Source organism: Zeus faber (genome assembly GCF_960531495.2).
Source record: "Zeus faber genome assembly, chromosome: 2".
In the NCBI taxonomy this organism is placed as follows: Eukaryota; Metazoa; Chordata; class Actinopteri; order Zeiformes; family Zeidae; genus Zeus; species Zeus faber.
Genome location: NC_137189.1, coordinates 4,492,907 through 4,505,452, shown reverse-complemented (window position 1 = coordinate 4,505,452; position 12,546 = coordinate 4,492,907). Strand labels below are relative to the sequence as shown.

Sequence of the window (12,546 nt, the reverse complement as noted above, 5' to 3'; positions counted from 1 at the left end):
GCACACAGAAGGAGAATCAACTTCACACACAGAGTCTGGATGTATGTTTTATAATGTTTATTAACCAACCATTTGTTATGTTTTTAACAAAACTATCTGTACTTTAGAGGGACAGAGGTTTCCTAGATAGACAGGAGTACCTCACTCACTGATTTGGAAAAGGAAATGCAAACAAAAGAAAAACCGATGATATTCATCAGATATTCATCAGATATTCATTAACACGTCTGAGAGGTGATGGAAATTGAAGCGTAGATGTTGTGGCTAAAACTAATTTTGAGGACGGTAATTGCATATTGCAATAACCATCCCAAAATGAAGTCATTGACTCTTCAACATTAAAACCAAACTCAAACATTCACACACACGCACGCACACACACACACACACACACACACACACACACACACACACTCAGCCAGGCGTTACATATGAAGACAAACTCATGTTTGTGTTTACCAGTGGAATTTGTTCAACATCATTTTGTCTGGAAACGGTGTTACATTTTTATGGACAATAACAAAGTTGTTATTTTGATCCTTGAAATCTGTTGGGGTATACACACCGGGTGAGATACATACAACACAACACACAACCACAGAATTCCCTAAATGCTGAGGGTGGCAACAGAGATATCTCGCTGATCTTGTTCACTTGCTGCTGGGATCACTGATCTTGCCCATGAAGAGGATGCTCTTGGTGGAGTGCTCCAGGATGAAGACCAGGAAGGGCCTGTCCAGCCTCAGGGTGTCGGGCAGGCTCATCGGCAAGATCTCCATGGTGGTGGCGGCCGCCGCCTCCGTCCCCGTCTCATCCACACTCAGCACAGCCTTATGGGAGACCTGAGGAGGCACAGGTACCACTCATGGAAATTAGGCGATCAGTAACGGAACAGTATAAAATGATCATAATTAAATGGTATCAATGGGTTTTCATACACTTAAATTCATCAAAGAAGCCTTGGTACGTTCCTGCATCCCACAGTGGACAGTGTCCACTGTGGGATGTTTGTCTTCCAGCAGAACATGTTAAACCTGGTCAGTCCGTCCAACTGTCCTACCTTGGACAATTTGAGATTGGTCTCCTCAGAGATGCCAGAGAAATCTGCGTTGTTTGCAAAGACGTTGGTGATGCCTATCTCTTTCAGGGTATCATCCAGAGAGGCTTCCGCCGAGATGGAGAATTTGGGCAGGAAAACATCCACTGAGCTGAGACAGACATGAGACAGGCAGCGCAGTGTCAGTATAACTCGCAAATGAAACCGTAGCTTGATCAGTCTTTAGTCAGATGTTCAACAGCTATAAACATGCACACAAATCTTGAATGTCAACTTCAAATGAAGCATCTGTCAAAAAGAAAACCGATAATAAAAATGAATACAATCATTATTTGGGTCCATATTTTATTCACTGTGTTAACACTAATGTGGTATGTCCATTCACGGCAATCCACAAACAAAAAAACATTTTTTAACCGAAGCGCTATTTTACTTTTTCTTTTCTTTTTCTTTCTTTTTCTATATGTATTTTTTTTTGATTGGCTCTCAACCCAAGTAGCTTCAGAATCGTTTAAGTTGATCCAGTTTTGAGAGAATAGTTTCAGCCAACTACTGTACAGCAGAGCAGTCATATTGACAAAGAACGTGGGCACGATTGCTTCATTACCACCGGGTTTTTCCTTCAACAAACAGATTGGCCAAGGCCTGGAGTTCGGAATACTTACGTCCTGTAGAGCGAGTCATGCCAGTGCTTGATGTGCTGTCTGCTGATGTAGCCTTCCACTTCCTTCATCTTGCCCATGTCGGGCAGGACGATCATCATGGAGGTGTTGCCCTTGTAGGGCAGCATGATGACAGTGGTGTGGTTGTCCACATCCAGGTAGAACTCATAACGGCCCATCCTGGTCATCATGTCCACCTCCACCTTGGTGGCATCGTCCACATGGAACATGGCCTTGTGTGTCCGGGCGGCCTCAAAAGGCTTTTCCCATTTGCCTGTGTGAGATAAAGAGGAGGGGGTGGGGGTGAATGTGCATGCATGATAGGAAAATGATACGCACTTTAGAAGCGTTTACTTTATGTGTGGCTCAGCACTCTGTACTGCTGACAAGCCGAGCTCTGCACCGTGAAATAAACTGGTCACTTATCAGAGCGCAGCCCCTTCCAGTTTCACTACACAGCCTCGCTCACGCTCAGGGGTTTGGCTCCACATGCATTGTTATGAATACAAGCAGCTCTTATGAAAAATGGTGTGTTTGTTTGTGTGTGTATGCATCTGCATGCATATGTGAGAGTGCATGTGACCGTCGCAATAATCTATGGGACTCCCCTGTGCCTCCCTGTGGGCTTAGCGGGTCATAGGCTTTATTTTATACATTTTTCTATAAGGGCTGCTGCTGTGCCTGTACTGGTGTCCAATACCTCTGAAGAAGACATAGTTGACCAGGACCATGGCAGTGTCTGCATCCAGATCCTTAAGCTGGTCCTTGATCTTGTCCTGGGTCTTCTTGGCAATGAACTCGTTGATCTTCACCACAGCCTCATCAGAGTCGTCGAAATCAACAGAAAAGCTCTCACTGGAGTAGTAGTGCTTCACATCCTCCAGAAACTTAGCCACAGGCTTGAAGTCTTCACGGATGGCCAAGGCATTACCCAGATCCAGCTGTTGAGCTTCCTGGCTGTGCCTGAGCATGTGGATGAGATGCTCGTAGGCCTCGTTGACCTGAGCCTGGTCCAGGTTGGAGGCGTTGTAGCCCATGGCAGCGAACATCTGGCTGTGGGTTTCACCACGAGCCCCTGTGGCCAGCATGGACAGCGCAGTGACTATGCCCAGAGGGGAGTAGAAGATGTTTTTCCCAGCAGCAGCCTTGGAGCTCAGACTCTTGTAGATGGCAAAGGCAAAGTCGGTGTTGTGGGGGGACAGCTTTAAGCAGGTGTTATCCCCCTCATGGCTGTGGGTCTCCCCTGCGCCGTGGTGGAGGTGGTGGAATTGCTTCTCGTTGTGGCCCATGTGGTCCCCATGGTGGGGAGCCGCCCAGGCCACCGCGAGCAGCAGAGCAGCGATTGCACAGCTACCAGGAATACCACGCATCGTCAAGACCTATCTCGAGAAAAAGTTGAGTATACAGTAAGCTGTTACAGATTCATTGTGGTTAAAATTAAGATTCAAAGTGTTGGATCTCACAAGAGGGAGATTGATCTTAAGTCAGAACACTTCTTACCGTTTCTGTCCTCTTCAGCGGGGGAAATTTGAAGCCAGCTCTGGTGTTTTATGGCCCCGAAAAATCAGCTGACCAGCGTATCAAAGATTAACTAGGACCAGCTCCCCGTCTCTGTCCTGATGATTGAGTTATCTGCTTTGACGGCCTCCAATGATGTAACACAAATGGCTGAGCACGCAGGAGTGACAAAAAATGGTGATGAAGGGGATTTTGGTCTCAAAACTGTGGTTGATGAATGTATTTTCGGGGTTTCTCTCATCTAGCATCAAAGACTACATTTAGAGGAAAAAATAATTCATTGTTTCAAACTCGTCATATTAAAGAGCAAATGATGCATCAAAAATCAGCGATCATTGACTTGATCTCTGGTGGGAAACTTCTGGTTTGGATTTCAGCGCGCAGGAAATCTTTGGTGGAGAAAATGGTGCCCCCTTGTCAAATGAGATGCTATATTTTAAAAGATACAAAATGCTCTTGGTAATAAAGTCTAGAGATTGGGAGAGAGAGACTTTCAATTTACACATTCAACTGAAATTACGATATAAAGGCGCTGCTTGTGCTTTACATTTATTTGTGTATTAGGTTGGTTTATGATGTCTCTTAGTTGATTAATATATTCAATTTGTTTTGGAATGTTAAACAAAGTAAAGATCCAAGTTTGTACAATGCCTTTCAGAGTTTCACACCTCAGCACACTGTCGGAGGGGTAAAAATGGAATTTAACAAAAAGACATGTAGAGAGCTCCTTCTTTGAAGCCAAATCAGACTGAGAATAAGTGTTCATCAGATTACCTCTAATTATGTAAAACGGCGATGCACTTTGAAGGGCAAATTGGGTTGTGGACTGTAAAAAGTGTTTTGAGTTTTAGCGAGCACAAACGCAGTAATTGGATCACAGGGAGGGGTTAAGTCAAATTACTGCCATCTGAACATCTTCCCCTGTCGTCTTTTTACAAGTATGGAGACAAATGAAAAAATATATATATATATTTTGCATCGTTTGAGTTTGGCCGTTTGGGCTCTACTGGGCAGCCTTCCTGGCAAGGTGTCCAGCAAACATAGGCATGTTTAATGAGCTAGAAATATAGGAATGATGAGCCCAAATCCCCCCATTGGATAGAAGAGTAGAGCCCAACAAGAGGTGGAGGGAGCACAGAAACACAGCAGGCAAAGCAGGCAGCCAAGCACGTAGGGCAGGAGGGACTGGATGCTTAAATAGGCGGACCCATTAGGGGAGTGGAAGTGTGTGGCACCATCAAGTTGTCTGACAGAACTAGCTCCCCAAGCATTTATGCTATGTCTCACGCTAGCTGTCCCTGAGATCAATTATTTTTCTGATCAGCAGGATGACGCCGCTGAGCTCTTCATAGACGATGAAGACAAAGGGCCAGTCGAAGGTGATACGGGGGGGAACCGAGAAGTCCAGCTGGACGTCAGGCCTCCCTCCCTTCCCAGAATGGGTATCCACCAGAGACTTCCTGAATGGCCTCGACGCAGGGTTGGGTGGGTGGGTGAGACAGAGACAAAAAAGACCAACACAGACAAAAGAAGAGATTAAACTATAATCAATCAATCAATGAAGTCTCTCTGATTTGTTCAGAGAAGGCAGATAACTTTAAATTCCAGGCTCATTAAGCTATTTCCTGCACTGACAATTTAATTTTAACCTTTTCTTCCTAAGGCACATTCCTTGTGTTTGGATACTCACAGAAATTTCTTTCCAGACCTTGTGGAGTTCACAGTCCTCTTTGGAGGAGGCCCGGAGAAATCTGCAGATTCACGACTGAAGACACCGCATTGCTTCTCAGCAGCTCCTCCAAACCGTACGACTTCCTCACATGGAACCTGGGGATTCGGATTTTTGCCCGCCTGTGGAAGTAACAGACAGTGTAAGATAAAATAAAATATAAGATAACAGGGCAGTTGAGAAAGCGATACAAATTAATATGGGATACGAAATAACACATACAAACAAACACCACACCCATAGCGTATGTGCTTGTTTATTTTAAAACCAATGGCATTCATATGAAGTTGGTCCCCCCTCTTCTCTTTTGGGAAGGCTTTCCACCAGATTTTGGAACGTGGCTGCAGGGATTCGGCACTGATGTTGGGTGATGGGGCCTGACCGCAGTGGGATTACCGTCTGGGCTCTCTGCAGGCCAGAGAGGTTCTTCCACACCAGAGTCAGTAAACCATCTCTTTCTAGACCCTGGTTTATGCACAGGGGCATTATCATGTTGTAAGGGCCCTCCCTAAACTGTTGCCACAAAGTTGGAGGCGTACAATTCTCTATATTGTCACTGTATGCTGTAGCATGAAGGTTTTCTTTCACTGGAATAAAATTCTTTACACCACTCCAGCCGATGCTTGGAATTGCAGATGGTGCTCTTAGGCTTGTGTGCTGTTGCCCGGCCATGATGTATAGGAACCAAGTTCATGCAGCTCACAACGAATAGTTCTCGTGCTGGCATTGCTTCCGGGGGTAGTCTGGAAATCGGTACCGAGGACACTGCAGTGGGCGGTCCCGTTCTGTGATTTTGTGTGTCGTGCCCCTTCCTGGTTGAGCTGTTGTTGTTCCTACACGTTTCCACTTCACAATAAAATAATTTACGTTTGACCGGGGCAGTGTCTCGCAGCGCAGAAGTTTGACGAGCGGATTTGTTGGAAAGGTGGCATCCTATGACAACTGTATATTACCAACAATATAAAGGTTGAATTGTGTGACCTGAGAGTCAATTGAGTCTTTTTTCATATGCCGCCATTGATCTCTGTCTCTCACACGTGAGCAAATTCACATGTAGGATACATACTATAGTATCTCAGCTTTGTAAACCTTTGGATTACCATGCAAACACTTATACAACATACACAAACACCAACAACCTTCCTCTTAAAATGCACACTAATGCATTCCCCTTCAGTCGCACAGCAGCTCATCTTTGTAAATCATCGATCCAAAATCCAACTGTATTTTCTAAGAACCGGGCATAAAAAAAGTGCACAAGAAGAGTCTGAAAATCTGTCTGAAAATCTTAAAAATCAACAGAGGATGTTAACTTTTTCTTTCTTTCTTTTCATAGCATTGTGTATACGATTAGTCAGTTGTAGCTTTGAGAAAATGTGTCTTCGACTCACTGCATCGGACAAAATTGACAATTTGGGGAATTTCTCTGATCAAATACTGTCAAATACTAGTACATTTTAAGGAGAACCATATACCATTCATAATTTACTCTGAAAGAAGATATTTTAAGATATTACATATTTACCGTTTTTTGTGACATCTTATCTCATATAAGTAACCCAACCTTTTGGCAGAATATCTATTTGCTTGATTTAAGTTGTTTTTCTAAATCTTGATATTTATTTTTCTTTTTTTGCAATGTGGCTCTTCTAGGACAACTGTTTACTTTCGATTTGATAATGTGCAAATTGTGCAAAGTAACATATTGACCATTCCAAACCTCTCACAACTTTTCCTCTAGTTAGAATGTGCATCCTCTATCATTTCGCTGCTGGAAACACGTCCCCACAGGTTTATGGAATCAAATTCAAAGATGACTGCTGAAACCCTTTTTGCAGCTTCCATTCTGCATTCACCCTGCACATTACAGTCGGTGTGATTCCACTGGGGATGCAAAATGACAGACAACAGACAAATTCAATCCAATCCCGGATGGAGGCTCCTGAGACGGATGTCCATAGCACCTGTCAGAAGGAGATAAGGCCAAGGAGGCGATCTTATTTGGTTTGGGTTGTTTTTTCCCCACACATTGGAGCAAGAGTATTTTTAAAATATTTTTTAAGTTTTTAACCCATTAATCTTACCAGTTTTATTTGGCTTTTACCATTTTATCACAGCTCCATTGGTTTTACAAGACATCACTGCTTTCCTCCTATTGGATTACACGTTGCATACTGTTCCGGCTACTAGCTAAGCTAGGCTTGTCTTTAGCGGCTAAGCTTGCTAGTGGACCTCTAACACCTCATCATGGCTATGTGTGGACTTTGCCAGCTCACTGTTACAGGACGACATCAGAGAGCTGAAACAGGATCTTAAAAACAAGGATGAGTTAATCCTGGGCTTTTCGTCCATAGCCGCTGCTCAGGTCAAACATCTCTCCACGGTAAACTCCTCCTAGTATGCCGGCCCGTCCACAGAGTACTCAGCTTTTGTCGTACATGAAACACTCTTCCCTTGTCCAGCTGTCACTGCTGGAGGGGAACCGATACTTTCAACTGAAGCCCTGGCCAAGAATGATGACATCTGGCCCATCCTTGGGACTAAACGCAAGACCCAAGCCTGCTCCACTCCCTGCAACTCCAAGCCGTGGGTCCAGGTCAGGAGCAGCAAGGGTTGGGCTAAGTGCTCCCTCCAGCTGTGCACATCTGGCACTGTGCTGCTGAGAAATACATTCTGGGTCCTGGACAGCGGGGATGGACTGCGCTCTCAAGTGGGGCTCCAGCTAGCTGACCATCTATCTTCTGCCTGGGCTGTGGCTTCTCTTATACCGTGGGCCGCGCCCAACCCCCCCCCAGGTGGTCAGGCGTGTACATTCATGTGCAGAGCCCACCCTTGTTATCGGCACCTCCATGGTCTGGCCCATGGCGGTGCGCGGTGGCCACACTTTTTGCTATCCAGGTGCCTGCATTAAGAAGATTACACCCACCGTTCTGCAGCTATTTCAGCAATACAATTTTGCCTCTACAGTCGTTCAGGGCAGTACAAATGAAAAAAAAAAATCAACAATCGGAGACCGCCAAAGAGGAGTTTGTACGCCTCGTGGACAGTGTGCTGGCCACCGGAAAGCAGATAATTTTTTCCACCCGCCCTGAGTTCACCTGACTGTATCTCCTTGGGCTCATACAGTATTCCTGTTAGGATTATGCCAAGACTAGCTATTATTAACAGAGACAAAACCAAGCTTGGGCAACTTATCAAGTAAACAAAGTGTTTTCAGCCCACACACCACATCTCGGCAGTGGTGGAGTGGACCCTCGGAACCTCACACAGCTGCAACATGCACCCCCTTCACCAAATGACTCTGTCTAGATGGCCCTGGTCAACGCCAGATTGCTGTCCAACAAGCCGTTCATTCTTAATGATTTCTTCACATCCTGTGGATTGGATTTTCTATTTGTGACTGGCTACGAGCTGGCGAGTCAAGCCCCTTCTCCAAACTATCTCCCACTGACTTTTTCAGCTTCCCTAGGACTGCTGGCCGGGGTGGGGGCCTGGCGTCTATATTTAAAAGCCGCTTCCACTGCCGTCTTTTGACCGCCGACGTTTGCTCCAGTTTCGAGCGACAATTATTTGAAGTTGAACCGTCAAACCCGGTGCTTTTTGCCATGGTGTATAGACCGCCTAAATTAAGCAAGAACGTTTTACAGCAGTTCTTTGATCTGCTGGCCTCGATTATGCCTAAATGTCATGGAATCTTAATTCTTGGTGATTTTAATATACTGTAGGTACTCCTCACTTAACAACCGAGTTCAGTTCCTCGGACCAGGTCGTTAAGCGAATTGGTCGATAAGTGAGGACCCGTGTTATTTCACAGTAAAATGGAGGCGTGGCAATTGCAGACGCTAGTGTAGTGAATACTGACTGCCGGATCAAGACTGAGAACGGTGATGAGATGAGATGTATACAGTGAGTGTATATAGTATACAGTATAAAATGTATATAGTGTATATAGTGTATATAGTATATAGAGTGAATATAGTATATATAGTTTATATAGTGTATATAGTGTATATAGTATCATAATGTATATAATATAAATAGTGTATATACTATATATAATGTATATAGTATATATAGTGTAGGGGTATATAGTATATAAAGGGTGATGAGATGGGACGCTTGAGGCTGAGATGCCGCGCACGCACGCCGCTGTATTGTACACAGCGTACAATACAGACTGGTCAGAGAGCTGGTCGTAAGTCCAAAGAGTCGTTAAACAGGTAGTTAAGTGAGGAATACCTGCATTCATGTTTGTCGCCCTAATAGACCTTTGGCAAGGGATTTTGAACACCTTGTTGACTCGTTTAATCTTACTCAAAAAACATCAGTGGCCCCACGCACCAGCATGGCCACACACCATGATGTTGAATTATGTGACCAAGTATATTGCTTATCCAATCACAAGCCCATTGTGTTTGATGCCATTCTTCCCTGCCAAACATGCAAACCTTGTCTGCCTGGTTGTTTCTCTCGCTATATTAATTGTGTGACTGCCAGCCAGTCGCCCCCCCACCACCTCACCTGAGTGTTGATGAGTTGGTCCCTTTATTTAACTAATTTAACCTGTTTAAGAATCCTTGACTCTGTTGCCCCTCTTAAATCCAGGCGACCTAAACCCAAACCCAGGCTTGACTAAATTATGCTACGAGTGTCATAAGGCAGAACAGTAGAAGACCGTTGCATAAATGGAAAAAAAATATCCTTAAAGTATCTTACAATTGAGAGACTGTTTGACTAAATACTAAGATACTGTTGAAACGAGAGTAAATCATTTTTCGAATATCTGCTCTAAAAACTGTCACTGGCCAAAAGTTATTTTTGACACTATAAATGCAGTTCTTAATCCTTCGGTCACTGCCAGCCTTGATGCGTCCCCAACAATCTGTGAAAAATGTCTTCATTTTTTTGCTGATAAGGTAGTTGATATTAGATCACACATCTCACATTCTAGTAATGATCCTTCTGTCTCTCCTGTGCCTACTGTTGTCTTATGTCTGTTCGTGCCTGTCTCTTCCTTGTTTACTGGAAATAGTTTCCCATTTGAAACCCACAACATGCTTTCTGGATATCGCTCCCCCACACCTCCTTAAAGAGGCCTTTGACAGTTTGGCCTATCATTCTGTCAATTACCAATAGCTGTCTTGGTAGCTGTCTTGTTATGTTCCATGTTACTTTAAACACACTGTGGTTCAGCCTCTCATCAAATCTTGACCCCGCAGTTCTCAACAATTTTAGACCAATTTCTAAATTACCTTTCCTTTGAAAAGTTCTTGAAAAGGTTGTCTTTCACCAACTATGATGCTTCCTCAATGACAATGCAACCCTAAAAGTGCTCCAGTCTAGGTTCAGAGCACGCCATAGCACAGAATCCGTTCTGTTTAAAGTTAGAAATTACTTACTTTGAACTGTTGATTCTGGGGGCTGTACTATTTTAATACTGTTGGACCTCTGTGCCACTTTTGACACGGACGTCCACAAAATTCTCATTTCACCATTCGAATATGCAGTTGACATTCAGCAAATAGCCTTAAATTGGTTCACATTAAATTTAATAAAATTGGTACCTACAAGATAGAAGAACCTTTTCAGTTGAGATTGGCAGTCGTTCTTCCTCCTCTTCCCCCTTCACCTGCGGGGTCCCTTAAGGGTCAATTCTAGGTCTCATTCTATTTTCCTTGTACATGCTCACCCTGGGTTCCATTATCCGGAAACACGGCATCTCTGTCCTTCTTTATACCGATGATACCCAGCTGTATCTCCCACTAAAACCAAAAGCGAAATATTCCCTGTCAGATTTAGTTTTATGATTTTAAAGTTGTATTATTTGTTTTTAAAGCGCTGAATGGCCCTACATTGACCTCCTGTGCCCCCGTTCCACTCCCTGCAGACTTAAGTCCTCTTACCAGATACATCTTCTTGTCCTGTGAACCCAGTTGAAGCAAAAGGGTGATCAGACTTTTTCTGCTACTGCCCCGAAACTGTGTAATAGCCTGCCCTTCCCTGTTAGGTCTCTCGCTTCTTTGGACACTTTTAAATCCTGAGGAAAAACATACCCCTTCTCCCTGGCCTTTGAATCTTTTTAAAATCGCTTGGAGTATCATGCCGTCTTTTTATCTTCTGTTACTGTTATTGGCTGTATTGTTTGCTGCTTTAACTCACATGCTGTAAACTGACATGCTTTGAATCTCTTTCAAATATTTCAGTCTATCATGCACATCTTTATTGTATATATGTTATATTATATGATGTTTTGAACTCACACACTCGCCAGCACTTTGGACAACTCTGGTTGTTTTTAAATGCACTTTATAAATAAAATTGAGTTGACTTGACTTGACTTGACATACATGATAAACTTTGGAGATGCGGAATGACTTTGTGCATTTGCTATGGAAACAGGTACCCATGATGCGATTCCCATTCCCATTATGCACTTCTGTCTTCTAGACATTGGGCACAGGACCTGCCTTGGTCTGCATAATGGTCAAGTCAGTTCCAGCTCCATTTCTAGAGCCCTCAATTACAGTACAAAAAAGATGAAAGGGTCTCAAAGCTTCACATTTAACATAGAAATCAGTGGAAATCAACCCTCTAGCCTTAACCGCCACCTGGGTAAGGCAATACCACTTGTGGGGGTGAATGGAAGAAACCACGGGAAGGGGTTGCAGTAGGAGGAATCCCCCTTCCCAGTACCCTTAGGACCATCAGGACCCCCAGGACCCCCAGGACCCTCGTCCTCACCCACCCAGGCCTGAGGTTGCTGAGCCAGAAGTCCATGCGGCGGTCAGACAGGCAGTCCTCCAGCGGCTGCAGCTCGGCCTTGGGCAGCAGCAGCAGGGAGGTCAGGCGTCCGGCGTACGGAAACCTCACCAAGGTGGTGGCGAACACAGGGTCGTACAACATCCACAGCTTGGCCGAGTCGTCCCTGAACATCATGGGCACCTCTACGCTGGCCGTGGCATTCAGTTGGAAGCTCCTCAGCCCTGTGTGCCTCCGCTTGAATGGCTGCTCCCACCGACCTTATTAATCATAAAATCAAAGTACCTCATTATGGGTTTTAATGAGGTATTTTGTGCACACACTTGTGTTGCAATGCCCTAACTATTAATTTGTTGATGATACAGAAGAAAATAGCAAACCAGTTCATATTGTTTAAAATCCAAACTGCAGTATTCAATTATGCAGCATGAAACAGGATTAGTGCGTGGTTATTCATCCATAGTAGGCCCAGGGTGAAAGATGACGAAAAATTAAACAGAAATGAATTGTCAGCCGTGATTTATTGAGCATCAGGCCTTCATCAGAGGAAAAAAACAGACTGATGAGGAACAGACACCCATAAGTCACCGTGGGTGGTAATAAACAAGCCGAAAGAGTGCATATTATAATAACACACTTTCCTCGTTTGATCTCAACTATTTTATCTTGCACTTTACGCATTTTTGTTTTGCTCAAAATTAGTCGCTACTCATAGACCCAGAGATTGAAATGGTTAGATGGTGTTTTATTTGACAAATCCATCTGCAATTCAGATTTGTTTTGACAGCTTCAATATGCATCAGTACAGCGTTCATTTTCGT

The 12,546-nt window shown here is 44.1% G+C and overlaps 1 protein-coding gene and 1 pseudogene across 2 annotated transcripts in view; both read right to left on the bottom strand.

Moving 5' to 3' along the window:
* Positions 1 to 650: 650 nt before the first annotated feature.
* On the bottom strand, positions 651 to 3,089 carry LOC307245867 (alpha-1-antitrypsin homolog; the record flags this gene model as incomplete). Its single annotated transcript, XM_080021582.1, has 4 exons — positions 651 to 842; positions 1,061 to 1,208; positions 1,723 to 1,993; positions 2,420 to 3,089. The coding sequence occupies 4 exons, from the start codon at positions 3,087 to 3,089 to the stop codon at positions 651 to 653; spliced, it is 1,281 nt and encodes a 426-aa protein (XP_079877708.1).
* Positions 3,090 to 4,525: 1,436 nt separating this feature from the next.
* LOC307227327 (protein Z-dependent protease inhibitor-like) overlaps positions 4,526 to 12,546 on the bottom strand; it is an 8,748-nt pseudogene continuing 727 nt past the window's right edge. Inside the window, exons 2-4 of the transcript in view lie at positions 11,712 to 11,971; positions 4,946 to 5,088; positions 4,526 to 4,706 (exon numbers count right to left, since the gene is read on the bottom strand). The product of the transcript in view is annotated as a protein Z-dependent protease inhibitor-like (transcript). The remainder of the gene's footprint in view (positions 4,707 to 4,945; positions 5,089 to 11,711; positions 11,972 to 12,546) is intronic.